The sequence below is a fragment of the Leptonotus elevatus genome, chromosome 8 (genome assembly GCF_054856555.1).
Source record: "Leptonotus elevatus isolate MCC_2025b chromosome 8, RoL_Lele_1.0, whole genome shotgun sequence".
NCBI classification, from domain to species: Eukaryota; Metazoa; Chordata; class Actinopteri; order Syngnathiformes; family Syngnathidae; genus Leptonotus; species Leptonotus elevatus.
In genome coordinates this window covers 3,650,762-3,664,318 of record NC_141246.1, presented here as the reverse complement: position 1 = coordinate 3,664,318, position 13,557 = coordinate 3,650,762, and the positions used below count along the sequence as shown (strand labels likewise).

Sequence of the window (13,557 nt, the reverse complement as noted above, 5' to 3'; positions counted from 1 at the left end):
AACACTATTATGTGCGTGGTGCAATGATCTGTTTCTTCTTCGGTACATTAAAGTAAAAAAAAAAAGAAAAGAAAAAAAAGAAAGCTGTTTCTTCTTCGGTCATTCCAATGCACTGCTGTTGATATAGCGCCTCTATAATGGAGCAACACTGCAACTGCAGTTAATATGTGTTGCTGCCGAGCTCAATCAACACAGCTGGAGCGCATTCATAAGATGGCTGCAAATAATGATTATTTTCTGAACGGATTAAACTGACATGTACTTTTCCATACATTAATTGTGATTCTGTTACTAGTTTGGTCCATAATATATCACAAAATAAGCAAAAACGATCCAAAGTTCACAGTATTCTGATTAAATTGTGTTTAGTGTGTGTTAGTGAAGAATTAAGTATTAAGTAGTTTAATCCATCCATTTTAATTCAAGTGGAACTGATGTCAAACTGCCCTCAGGCTTGCATTGTGAACGTCACGGCTCACTTGGTATGAAATTTTGAAGGATCCCCCTTCACAACTTTTGCCTGCAGGTTGCTATTTTGGTATATGATAGCATTTTTTCCCCTCATATTCGAAAATGGTTCTGCGCTCAGGTTGCTATCAACATGTATATTAGCATAGCAACTGTTAGCAAATACCAGATGGTATCAGACCAGAGGTTGCTGCTATAAATTAGCAATACAGCTATCACCATGATAACTAATGATAACTAATTCTAACATTAACATTGTGATTCTACAACGCATACTAAGGGTCAGCATTCCAAGAAAGCCCATTTGTTTATACACAGTCGGACCCTCTGCATGCTCTTCTTGATTGATTGTGGTCCCGCTGCTTTTCTTTTCGTTTTAGTTTCATAGCCTCAAAATGAAAGTGAATACTAAATTTCATTTTACAACGAATACAAACGGCAGCATTAATAAAACAACAAAAAATTGTTTGCCCGTGCCTTGACCGCGAGTGAACTGGCAGGGTGGGGAAAAAAACGGATTGTCTTCTTATTTAACGCAGTTGCGTACCTCTGTGATAGCCGGTTGAACAAATTGATCTCTCCTCTAATTTATAAAATGGCCTGTTAATTCCACTCGAGATGGCCTCTGAGACTAAGCCCCGTTGTACAGAGTGCCCATTGTTATTAGTTCAAAAGGCCTTGGCGGAGGCCTCGCAGGCGATCACGCTGGATAGTATTGTTTAGCGCTCTGTGATTGGCCGGCAAACAGTTCAGGGTGTATCCCGCCTACTGACCGGACAGTTGGTGGGCATAAGCGGTTCAGAAAAATGGATGGATGGAAGATGTATTATGTTTCTATAGTATCATTATTTGAACCCCTTGTTTTCCCAATGTGAACCCAATACTACTACTGTTTACAGTAGAAAAGCTGCAAAAAAAGAAAGAAGAAAAGACACATTAAAACTGTCCAGAAAGAGATCGCAAATGCCGTAAAAAATTTTTTGTACATTCAGTTGAATATTTATCTTTCGTCTGACTCTAATTGACACTGAATTGAGGTACTTATGAGTCGAGCATGACCTGGAGTAACAGGTAAATGAACAATGCCTTCTTCCTGTGCAGCAGGAATTTCTTAAGAAGCTTTAATAGGGTCGACTGAGAACTGTGGCTGCATCCTTTTAACGACCAAAGTGTGCTTTTCGTTTAGCGGCCGGCAATCAACTTTGTCCCGTCGCGTGCATTCCTGCCGCCGTCTCCACGGCGACGGCACTCAAGCGGGAGGATTGTTTGGATTGGATTCAGGTGGCACTTTGCGGTTGTTGGGGGTTTTATCCGAACGCTAACTAAAGAAGAAGGGTGGTTAATACTACATCTATCCATTACGGCCCAGACGAAAAAGCTTGACATTTTTCTACTAAAAGTGGGCGGGAGGGGGAAGCCAAGGACAAACTTCTTTTTTTCTTTTTTTTTTTACTCAAATGGAAAATACAATAACACAGTTTCGCAAAGGAATGTCTTCACAGCACGCCAAGTGAAAGGGCAATGCATATATTATCCCGAGAAGAAAGGGCAATGCATACATTATACAGTTGGGCATCTAGTTTCATGGAGAAATGAACACCTCACACCCTTTTTGACCAAAAAAAAAAGAAGGGAAAAAAATGACATGCTCCGCAACAATCCTATCCAAGTATCATAATCTTTAAACTGGAGAAGATGGGGTCAGTTATACTAGTACATCTGTCGTGCTTGAACCCCTGAAAACATGTTTATTCTCATGAGCGTTTCGCTATGAAAAAGTAAGAAACCTGACCAGACATAACAGGAAGTAAAATGGGAATCACCGGCATTCAGTGGACACTCCCAGAGCATTTGAGAGCGAAGAAAATGGCTTGAGTTTTAACGATTGTTTCCAATACTTGGGTCTGTACAAGACATTGTGATTTTTCAATTTGCAAAGACCTAAGCACATATGCAGGTCAGAAAACTATGCAGCTTTAATAGTGTTTTAGGGTTAATCAGATCCACACCACCGTTGCAGTTTTCTGGTAGCCCTTTTGGTAACCCCCCCCCCCCCCCCCCCCCCATTTCATATCAGTGGTCTTCACTCAAGAAAGGTGATGTGAGAAAAAAAGAAAAAAAATAAGAACTACGCACACCCGTATTAGCTATTCCCTTTTCACACAGGCATCTGTAACAACCCCTCAAGTCAGCATATTTGCAGATTGAGTAATGGAAAACTGACATCTGTGCCCAACATCTATATGCATGAAGAACCTGAAGACTACTTTCCAGAGAAAACCTCTTTAGTTCATAATTTAGCAGTATTGTTTCTGATGAACAATGATTTAACTGTGAGGTCGTAGAACAGCGTGAAATGAAGATAACCTGCCAAGTGAAACAGGAACCAGCCTCATCTACTCCTTCAGTCTAACAGAAGGCGTGTGGCCCTTTGCATTTCCCGCTTTGTCGTGCTTTTTGTGTCTGTTTTCCTCATTTTGACCAATTTTAAAAACACTCTGGCCACAAGATGCAGCTGTGTCTCTCGATATAGCAGAGATCTGTACACCTCTCTGTCCGTGCTATATGCCTTTTGCTCGCCAAACAAACCACCCCCTTAATTTAGGCGAACCTCTAGGACGCATTACCACCTCGGCCACATTCAGTCTATCTCGGATATATCCATCCATCCACTTACTTAACCGCTTGTTGTCACAAGGGTTGCGGGGGGGCGCTGGAGTCTATCCCAGCTGGGTTCGGGTGGTAGGCGGGGTACACCCTGAACTGGTTGCCAGCCAATCGCAGGAAACTCAGATATAATTAACGACAAATCCTTAGGAAAATCTAATCAATGTACCTGTGATAATCACTCAATATAGGCATCAGGGTCTAAGGCAAAAGATCAAACCAAGCTTGTTGGATCTGGAATTACGAGTCCAACAGGTGTAAATAATGTTATACCATCCATCAATTTTGCGCTTAAGACAGGGGACGACAACTGTTGCGTGAAAGCGGAAGAAACCAATAGAGCCATAAGCCTCCTGGTTCTCCGGTCGCTCGTAAAACCACATTATACCACATTACGACGGGGGGGCCGAACACACCACAGCTGATATGCGCAACAAACCCCATGGGGCCTCCCCACATCGTCAGATGCTAAATATACCCACCTAAGAGCCAGCGTTTCCTAAAGAAAAACACCGGTGGAAAAATTCACACGTGTATCCAATTCTGATTCCAAACAAACTCATTCGGAATAATTGGAATGCTATATGTTTAATTGTAGTCTTGGGCAACTTTTACTGTATATTCGCATTACAAACACACAATGTCACATGAGCACAGAACTCTGAAATGTGGAGAGAGAAGTGTGTGTGTGTTTGGGGGGGGGGGATGGAAAATCTGCATTACTCTTTTCATCTGTTTGTATAGATGCCATCAGAACTCTCTAAACATATGTTTCTCTGCTTTTATCCAGACCCTCATAAAAAGGCTTAACCCCCAAATGTTCCTCTCACCTTTCAATGAAAAAAAGAAAAATAATTATCAGAGCATCCTACATGATCCTATGATCTGTTCTAATTTTTACATTTGCAGCGATCATTAAAAACAAAAAACTAATGGTGATTTAAGACTTTTTGCGCACTACAGGAATACAGTATCTTTATCCACACCCTCTACAAAAGTACGAGCTACTAAAGAATTTTCCTTGGTCCATGCACCACCCCTATACAATCATTTTGTATGTCTAATGTGATTTTTGCTAGCTGTATCTCTCTTACTATGTACCAAAGACTGCAAAAAGCTCGTGGTGGTCTAAGACTTTACAAAGTACTGTATTTGTGTATCTCTATACAGACCCTAAGCAAAAGGATGAGGGCCCCTAGGGTTTCTTTTCTGGCCCACCACTCCTCTACAGTCAGTAATAAACGGCTTACTTCATCCTGCTATCTGTATCAGTCCTACTCCTCACACAAGATCATAAAAAACGTATGGGTGGTCTAAGAGTTTTTACACAGTACTGCATTCATGTATATCTACCCAGAAACTCAGCAACATGATTGGCCATGGAGGGATTTTCCTTGGCTAATGCATCACCCCACAACAATTAGTTTTGCAGTTTAGTTTTGTATCTGCTCTGTATTGCTCCAATTTACGGTTTACATAAGATCATAAAAAAGTTGGCCTTCGGTGGTCTAAAACTACCAATCCTTCTATCTCTGTATCTGTCCATTTCGTAAAATCATAAAAAGTTAAAGTTAAAGTTAAAAATCTGTGTACAGTCCTGTATCTTCATCCAGACCCTCAACAAATTTATGAGCCCCTAAGGATTTTTTTCTTTTGACCCACGCATCCCCTCTCTACAATCAGTTTTGAACCTCTTACTTGAGCCTGCTTTCTGTCATTTGGTTCACTGTTTCCAATGATCTTAAAAATATAAAACTAGTGGTGGTCTAAAACTTTTGCGCAGTACTGCATGAAATCTGGTCTTGCCGCACAGGAAGTGGTTTTAAGGAGGTAGCAAACAAGTTCCAAAACAACCACATCAGGTGGTTGTGAGGTTGGGGGAAGGCGTGGGTGCTGTAGGAACTCCTGGAATTCCAGACTGCTTATTTTGGAGCTAATTTGACTCAGCTGTTAAAATGATTACTGGGCAGCCAAGCTGAGACGTAAGAATCCCGCCGTACAATATTTCAAACGGTCTAAAAGATTATCGCGCACAGCAAAGGGGAGTAATAAAACAGGTCAAATCAGGGAGAAACTCAGTTCTTCCATGGTGACTGCTAAGAATGTCCGCTCAGGTCTGGGAAGCAGCTGCTCCCCCTGCCCCCAATGTTACCAAGAGCGAGCGCGTGAGAGAGACCAGAAACAAGAATACTCCCTTCGCCTCATTGTTTCACACTAACCATGGATACCTGCGTATTTCAAACACTTGGTTCTCTATTTGACAAACGCAAAATGACTTACCAGTTTCCTCATCAATGGTGAATATCCCCAGGCCAGAACCGTCCCGGATGGAGTATCGGATCTCTCCGTCTCTGCCTTTGTCCTCGTCCTCGGCTGTGACTGTCATCACGGAAGTCCCGACAACAGCATCCTCCTTGATAAATCCCTTCTCCACAAAGGAGCGGAACAAAGGCCGGTAGAGGTTCTCATTCACGTCCACGACGTCGACCTCCACAAAGCAAGTGGACGACAACGACATGGGCTTGCCTTTGTCCTTTGCCTTCGCCGTCAGGTTGTACACCTGCTTGGTCTCGTAGTCCAAGTTCTGCACGATACGCACGGCCCCACTCAGCTTGTCCACCTCGAAGTTGCCATCCCCGTTGTCCATCAGGCTGTACCGGATCTGACCTGAGGCCCCGACGTCTGGGTCGTAAGCCTCCAGCCACATGACTACTGTGCCAACAGGGAGGTCCTCCCTCACCTTGACGCGATAATTCGGGGGGACAAATTTAGGCGGGTTGTCGTTCACATCCTCCAGAGTGATTTTAAGTGGCACGGTGGACACGAGCTGTGGCTCGTTCTCTGCCAAGTCACGGGCTGCAATTTTCAAGTCGTACACCGGATGCAGCTCGCGATCCAGCGGCTTGGTGACTGTCACCACCCCGGACTCTGTATTAATAGCAAAGTGATCCGTGCCGCCCAAAATTGAGTACCTCACCACACCGTTCTCGCCTTGATCCTTATCAGTCGAGTCCACCTGGATAATTTCCGTGCCCACCGGGGTGCTCTCACTGATTTCGACTGAGTAGGAATCCTGCAAAAACTGTGGCATATTGTCATTAGCGTCCAAGATCTTGATATCGAGCAGGCGCGAGGAGGACTTCTGCGGAATGCCGAGGTCATAGACCGTGACATTGAGCGTGTAATGGTCTTTTGTTTCCCTGTCAAGAGGCGAATAAACCAAAAGCCAGCCAGTCTCCATTTCGGCTAAGAAGTGACTCTCTGTGTCGCCTCCTGAGATGACGTACACAAGCTTCCCATTGAAGCCGCTGTCTGCGTCTGTGGCACCCAAAAGAGCGATGCGACCCCCGACGGGGAGGTCCTCCCGGACTTCCACGAAGCTAGGGAAGGACTCGTCAAACCTCGGCGCGTACCGGTTAATGGAGTGAATGTCCATGAAGTGGTCGTCGGGCTCAGCCTGCATGTGGACCTTGCTGCCCTGGAGCAGCTTCTCAGCCAACATGGTAGCCACGCCGGTTTCGACGCACTTCACCTGGACGGGCATACGGGCAGTGATGACCGTTACATTCATGTACATGGGCTTCGTCTCACGTTCGCCATCGCTCGCCACAATCCGCAAGCTGTGAAAGGACGTTTTGGCCGCCTCGCCCTCGCTCAGTGTGTTCTTCAGGGAAAGCACGCCGGAGTTTGCGTTGAGCTCAAACAGGTCCAAGTCGTCCCCGGATTTGATGTAGTAGCGCACAAGCTGCAGCTCATCGGCATCTATGGCTGACACGGTGGTTATCTGCTCACCCACTCCGTGGTCTCGCGGCACGGTGACGTCACAGTCCACATTTTCAAACAGCGGCTTATTGTCGTTGAGGTTATTCAATGTCACGGTGACAATTGCTTCCACCTCCCTCCGAAAGGGGGATCCCCAGTCCGAGGCCCTGACTTTAAGACCGTAAATCCGCGGCATGAGCTCGTAATCTAGCAGCTCCGAGGTGCTGATGACACCGGAGAAATAGTCAATGACAAACGGCTGCGGGTTGAAATTGGTGATGCTGTACGTCACGTAGCCATTCTCGCCTCTGTCCAGGTCGACCGCCTTCACCGTCACCACGCTGGTCCCGATGGGTGCGTTTTCGTCAACGCCGGCCCTGTACGACGTCTGCTTGAACTCAGGCGCGTTCTTGTTCACGTCGATTATGTCCACTATGACTTTTGTTGCCGCTATCCCGCCGCTGGCCGCCACATCCAGCTCGAAGCGGACGGCCGCATTGGCATTGATCTGCGCCGCTGTGCTGATCAAGCCGGTGTCGGGGTTGATAATAAATCGGTCTGATTTGTGGCTAAAAGCATATTTGATCTGGGGGTGCTTTGGGAGAGCAGTCACCATTGCAACAGGCGTGTGAAGGGGGGCAAATTCGCTTAGGTTGACTCTGTAAACGCCTTTTTCAAAGACAGGGGGTCCCGTTTTGAATTGAGGGGAAGTGACATGTACCAATTTAGCAGAGGAAAACTGAGGTGGGCTGCCCTTGTCCTTTGCCTGCAAAGTGAGATTATATCCAAAAGGCCGGCTCTCCCAGTCCACGTCCTTCACCGCTTTTATTTTATACTCCTTGCTCCCCGGGCTGGTTCTCACAGCCTTGAACTGCTGAAGTGGGTCGCCAGCGACGATACTAAGCGACGCAATCTCCCCGTTGGGTCCCTGGTCGCTGTCCTCCACTGTCACAATCGCATAGGTGGGGTCGGGGTCAGCGTCAGAGGGAGCCAGGGTGACAGCGGTGACCACCGGTGCATTCTCATTGGCCTGCTCCACCCGCACCGTCAGCTTGGCGCTGCTGCTGAAGCCACTACTTCCGTATAACTTCATGCCACGGTCCACCGCCAGGATCTCCAGCTCATAAAGCTTGGTCTCAGAGAAGTCCAGGCGGCCAGTGAGCGTCACCACGCCACTGGTAGGGTGCACGGCGAACATGTCCGTCCACTCGCGGAAACTGTAGTAGTACTCCCCATTCGTACCGATGTCGGCGTCCGTCGCGGTCACCTTAGCCACGCTGCTACGTATGGCTGTGTTTTCGGGTAGAGAGATGCTGTACGAAGTGGGTGAAAACAGGGGCCTCAAATCATTGGTGTCGAGCACCTGCACTGTAACCTGGGTGCGGCACTCCATATCGGTGCCCCTCTCCGACGCTTTCACAGTCAGCACATAGTGGTCTCGAACCTCCCGGTTGAGAATGGCTGTGCTACCGCCTTTGGTTCTGATGCGCAAAAAGCTAAAATCTCCCAACAGGTAGTCCTCTGCCTTGAACAAGTTCTCGTTGTCTCCGGAGATGATTTTGTAGCGTATCTCCCAGGCAGGGTCGGTGACGTAGATCCCCATCTTGATGTGGCTCTCGAGGTAGGTTTTGGCAGCAGAGTTCTCGTAGATGGTGGCATTGTAAACGGGCTGCGTGAAGTGCAGGGAGGCGGCCCCCGCTGTCCAGAGCAGCTGCAGGAGCAGCGAGGCCAGCGAAAGTGCCCACAGCCCTTTCATCGTACCTTTTTCACCGTTGCTGCTGCCGTAGCACCTGCACAAACAGGAAGATCAGATTAACGTTATCACATGAAATACTCATGATTAGGATTGCAAGATTGGAAAATTTCCACTAATTTTCTGCTAAATTTAGATTGGAAGTTAGAATGGGAATTTTGGAAATATTCCAAATTGGAAGCTTTGAATGGGAATTGAGGGAAATTTTATTTAAATGTATCTTCAAACATAAATATAAACATTTTGTTTTGTCAGACCACCATGCAAAATGAATAGCTCACTGAGCCCATTGTGAGTGCATTACAGTATTGTATCACTCTTCTTTTTTTTTTTCATTTCACTCAAACAGCAGCATATCTGAAATACCTCACATTTTGGCCTGCAGGACAATGAAGAAAAAAAATAGACCAAGCGATAGATCGTTAAAAAAAATCATAAACTGGGGGCCTTTGTAAGTCAAGGTACTATTGTACTTGCAGTAGTCAACCTACCTACACTAACAATGTAGTAAAGTCAGATTTACCGTCATTTTTTTATAACAATGCTCCCTTCAACTCACCTAATAGCGCTCCCTGGAAAGTTAAAACATAAAATAAAAAAATCAGTCACGGTACCAGTTCTACGCATCAACACAAAATTGTCTATCATCAGGATGCACAAACAAAGTCTTAAAGGACCTACACATGAAATTAAAATGAAAAATTAAACCCAATCAGAAGCTGGTAACCTCATGTTGGTCTAACATGGCATTGAAGTTTGATGATTGTGAGGATTTTTGGGAGGTTAGTAATACATGGCTCCTATAACTTGTTTCACGAACTGACACAAAATTGGGTGCACACGTCCATTATTACAGGATGCATACAGAAGTCTCAATGACCAATGCCTGCCAGTCAGCCATTTTAGTTTGAAACAGCCATTTTTATTTGGAGTTCACCCAAATTAACCCTAAACAGATCCTAGACCAGTGATTCCCATTTGGTGGGCTGTGCCGTGGGAAACTATCCAATTTCACACGTAGAACAATTAAAGGATCTGTTAATCTGTGCACACACCTTTTGTCATCCGTAAAAAGGAATAGCTTTATGTTCAACTAAACAAGCCCAGAATTCAAACTGAATAACATTTGTGAGTAAATTGAGATGATGAAAGATCATAATTTCAGTATACATTGTAACATTTTTCTTTGGGGGTGTACTTTTGAGATCTTCCTAATGTGTACATTGGTTTATATAAAAAAATTAAAAAAGAGGAAAACATCGTCTTGACAGAAGGGCAAAACTGAATCTACGCCAACTAATGTGGCGTCAAATTTTGAAGATCATCTTGAAGGTCCTTTGTGAAACCGTGGGTGCGAGGACCGATTTCATTGCTCCTCGTATCTTTCACTGCGCTTAGGTTCTTTTTTTTTCTTCTCTAAACTGACCACAACCCTAACAAGGCGGGACATGGACACTGTTTCTAAACCTATCAACTGATTCAGACCAAAAATGTGTGAAAGCACCTCATAAAAAAATAATTTTGGTTGCTGCCTTTTACTTTACCATTTCTAAATGCGCAAAGAATGCATTGCGGTTCAGATTTTTTTTTAGTTATCGTATTCAAAATAAAACTTGTCCCAATGATTTATTTGCATGCATTTTAGCTAAAACACTACAATACCATCCATAATATCCAGATGTGAAATTTTGCCTCAACTCCCTAATGCCGTGTGAAAATCCAATTTCCTCAGCGATGTGCACTTCATAAACGGTGTGACATGCGCCGTGATAAGCTATCACATCACATACGTTTCTTGTGTGTGTGAGAACAGCCTAGTGACTCGTTGACTCATTTATGCATGCGCTCGCTTAATGTGCGCACGCCACAAATTGCCCATAAACCACCGTTGCGTACACATGCCATTATGCAAATGTATTTCCATTTCGCAAGACTTATTCCTCTCCATCAATTATGCCACGATGATAAAGAAATTCCGCTATCTCCCTGTCCCTGTGCAGTCATAAAAGTAATTCCCCGGCACATAAAATGCCAGGGGCAATTACCATTACAACAGAATTACAAAAAAATTAAATCTTAGGGGGGAAAAAAACCCGTGCACTATTTACTAGTGTATGTTGGGTTCTCGTGTGGGTAATCAGTGTTCACCTTAAATGTGAAACCACATAGCCTGCAGGTACAAAAGAACCATCTGCCGCTCGTGGGCGCCCATTGTGAGGGGATATAAGAGGGGAAAAAAGACCAACTTTAAATATCTTAGCTTAAAAGAGGGGAAATACGGTTTCCGCGTAAGGACGCGAACGCAACACATAAAATGTTTTCTTCATTTTAAAACACGCTTTTTGAGTTGGTGTCTAAAGTGAAGCGCTTGAAGAAAAGTAGTTTGAATTCCCATCCCCCAACTCTTAAACATCAACCTCATGCAACAAGCCGAGCGAGGAATTTGTTCCGAACGTAAGGAAAGCGAGCTTTTATTCAAACAGTGAACGCGAAAATCCCACTCGCTACTTTAAAACAAATAAACTTGACTTTTTCGTCAAAGCTCAGTCTCAACTCAACAGCGCCGTGATTTCGTTCGCGGAACCATGAAATGCAACGGACGCGCAACTTTTCCGCACTTTATTCCTTGCGATAGCGCACGGAACGGGACAACTTTAGAACAAACACACGCCACGTACCTTTGTTTTCCCCCTCTCTAGAAATAAGGATTAATCCCGAAGTTTGGGAGGTTTGCTGGGTACTTTAGGTAGTCCAAATGTCGGCATGGTGGTACGTGGAGCTCTCACTCGCCCGCCGATCATCCATCTGGTAGCAGCTCCGAGCGGTCTAGCTCCGACCACCCTCCTCCTTCTCACCACTTTCCCTCCACTCGCCGCCTCCGCCGCGCACTACACTCATGGGTTTCTCACGCGGTGTGACATCACTCCGCGCTGCGCATATTCCGGAACTACTTCCATGCTGGCAACAAGTGAAGAAATCAAACGTGACAATTCTTGTAAATTTAGCAAATGTACTCTATTTTTTTTAAATTTTACATTTATTTGATAGAGGCAATTTAACAACATTGAATATATTTAAGTCAATACAAAAATACAAGTCACGTTCTAAATAATGCATTTATCTCCACTCCCATCCCACTTATGGCAGGTAAGTAGAAGCTAAGCTACAACTGAGCTATGTGGAACAACTTCGTGCTGAGTTTGTTGGAAATGGACAAGGGACCTCCAAAATGTGAGAAGTGAATGGAGTCGTAAATGTAGTTGTAAGTGTTTCAAAATAGACACACTTTAATGACAATTCCATGTCATGACAGGTGAGAAGTAGCTTGTCGCTGGGAGGACAAATCAGCTAAACACAAACTGAAGGTTCCAACTGAGTCTGCGTTACGGTGAGTGTTTTGGTGCTTATTGTGCATTTTATTAATATGCCTCATTAAATGGCTGCTTGGTTTAGTAATGAAAAAAAAAGGGCAATTTATTGACTAGATGCCACGGACTTCTGACTTCCGTAAAACACACAGCAATAATGTTTCCGGTTACTGTTGGCCACGCCCCAATACTGGCTTTCCACTTCCACGCACTTCCGGCAAAAGTGTGACGTGTACGCTGTAGTTTATTGTTCCGTCCAAGCAAAATGGCTTTATTTTTCACTCATGTGGATAAATACTGCACGCACATCACCGCGCCGCACAACAAACGCGGCCTATAGTAATTTCACCCGTCCGTCGGCAAAAATATGATCGCAGTATAAAAGGCTACATAAAACTATTTGTGCAAGTATTGGGACGCGGCCAATTACGTCATAACCGGAAACGGAAAGAAAGTTGATGGGTGAAAACCCGGAAGTCGGAAGTCCCGCCTCCTCCGTGGCATATAGTCCATAGTTCATGGTGGAGACAGTATATTTTCTACCCTCCTATGGATACAACTGTCCTTGGCTGTAAGCTTTTTCTTACCTACATCAATGATTTTAATCTCACAAGCCAGATTGTAGATGTTCGTAGTTCGGGAAAAGGAGGGGCTTGCTGTACAATACTTCGAGCTGATTGGACGGTATATTGCCGCATATTGCCGCGTTTGTTTTGACCAATCAAGGCAACGGATGAAAATGTCATCTTCGGTCTCTTCTTGGTTTCATCCCGCCCTAAACAACGGCAGATTGGTTGCAAACGTATCAGCGGGAGTGCTACAAGATGTATTCTCCGGAGTTTGTGAATTCAGCTTGCTGGTAAAGTTACAATGATTTAGAAGCGATACTGCATTTTTATCTGTTAAGCTCTCTGCAGGTGATGCCAAACTTTAGAGCTTATTTAACAGGAAAGACTCAAAAAGTATGGATTGCATTTCTACTCATGGAGGTGGAACCTTGTGTAACAAAATGTCAATTAGTGTATGTGCATGAGGCTCATGCAGTGGAACCCCCCCAACGATGACAGTTTTGAAGAACATTTGAATATTTGCTCCTTATCATATATATCATGGTTGCTAACGCTATTCCGTGCATCCATTGGTGCTTGTCTTAGCTTTGATTATCTGTCACTCGAAAGTGGTGTTTTTTAGCCAAGCCTGTCTTCCAAGAAATGGGAGGACAAACTTGGCGTGGCGGTGGAATTATATAAATTAGCACCACTGCGGCAACATTCCAAATGGTTTTGGGAAATTGTTAATGACTCACATGTTGTTAATTTCATGAGTTGGCAGGCACTCCAGAGACCCAAAATACTTGGATACACCAAATAGCAAAACAATTCCGTAATAGTCTTAATTATAATCCTGACACTTTCCTCAAACTACTCCTGTTTATGACACTGTGCTGCATCTATATCTTCATCCAATATAATTGGTCGCGCTGTCATATAAAATATAATATTCAAGTTTATGAATGAATACAAATGCTGCGTTTGTCCA

At 44.5% G+C, this 13,557-nt stretch overlaps 1 protein-coding gene and 1 long non-coding RNA gene across 13 annotated transcripts in view; one reads left to right on the top strand and one right to left on the bottom strand.

Annotated features, from left to right (window-relative positions):
* Positions 1 to 11,493, bottom strand: part of fat1a (FAT atypical cadherin 1a) — a 72,317-nt gene extending 60,824 nt beyond the window's left edge. For all 11 annotated transcript variants that reach the window (XR_015095830.1, XR_015095833.1, XR_015095832.1 and 8 more), the window contains exons 1-2: positions 11,329 to 11,493; positions 5,416 to 8,687 (exon numbers count right to left, since the gene is read on the bottom strand). Coding sequence is in view for 7 of the 11 variants with exons in the window: in XM_086083302.1 (XP_085939428.1) it covers positions 5,416 to 8,653 (3,238 nt within the window). In the remaining 4 variants the exon portion in view is untranslated. The remainder of the gene's footprint in view (positions 1 to 5,415; positions 8,688 to 11,328) is intronic.
* Positions 11,494 to 11,608: 115 nt separating this feature from the next.
* The window catches only part of LOC147169284 (uncharacterized), a 97,730-nt gene continuing 95,781 nt past the window's right edge, over positions 11,609 to 13,557 (top strand). For both annotated transcript variants that reach the window (XR_015095835.1, XR_015095834.1), the window contains exons 1-3: positions 11,609 to 11,660; positions 11,798 to 11,881; positions 11,964 to 12,038. This is a non-coding gene — a long non-coding RNA (uncharacterized LOC147169284). The remainder of the gene's footprint in view (positions 11,661 to 11,797; positions 11,882 to 11,963; positions 12,039 to 13,557) is intronic.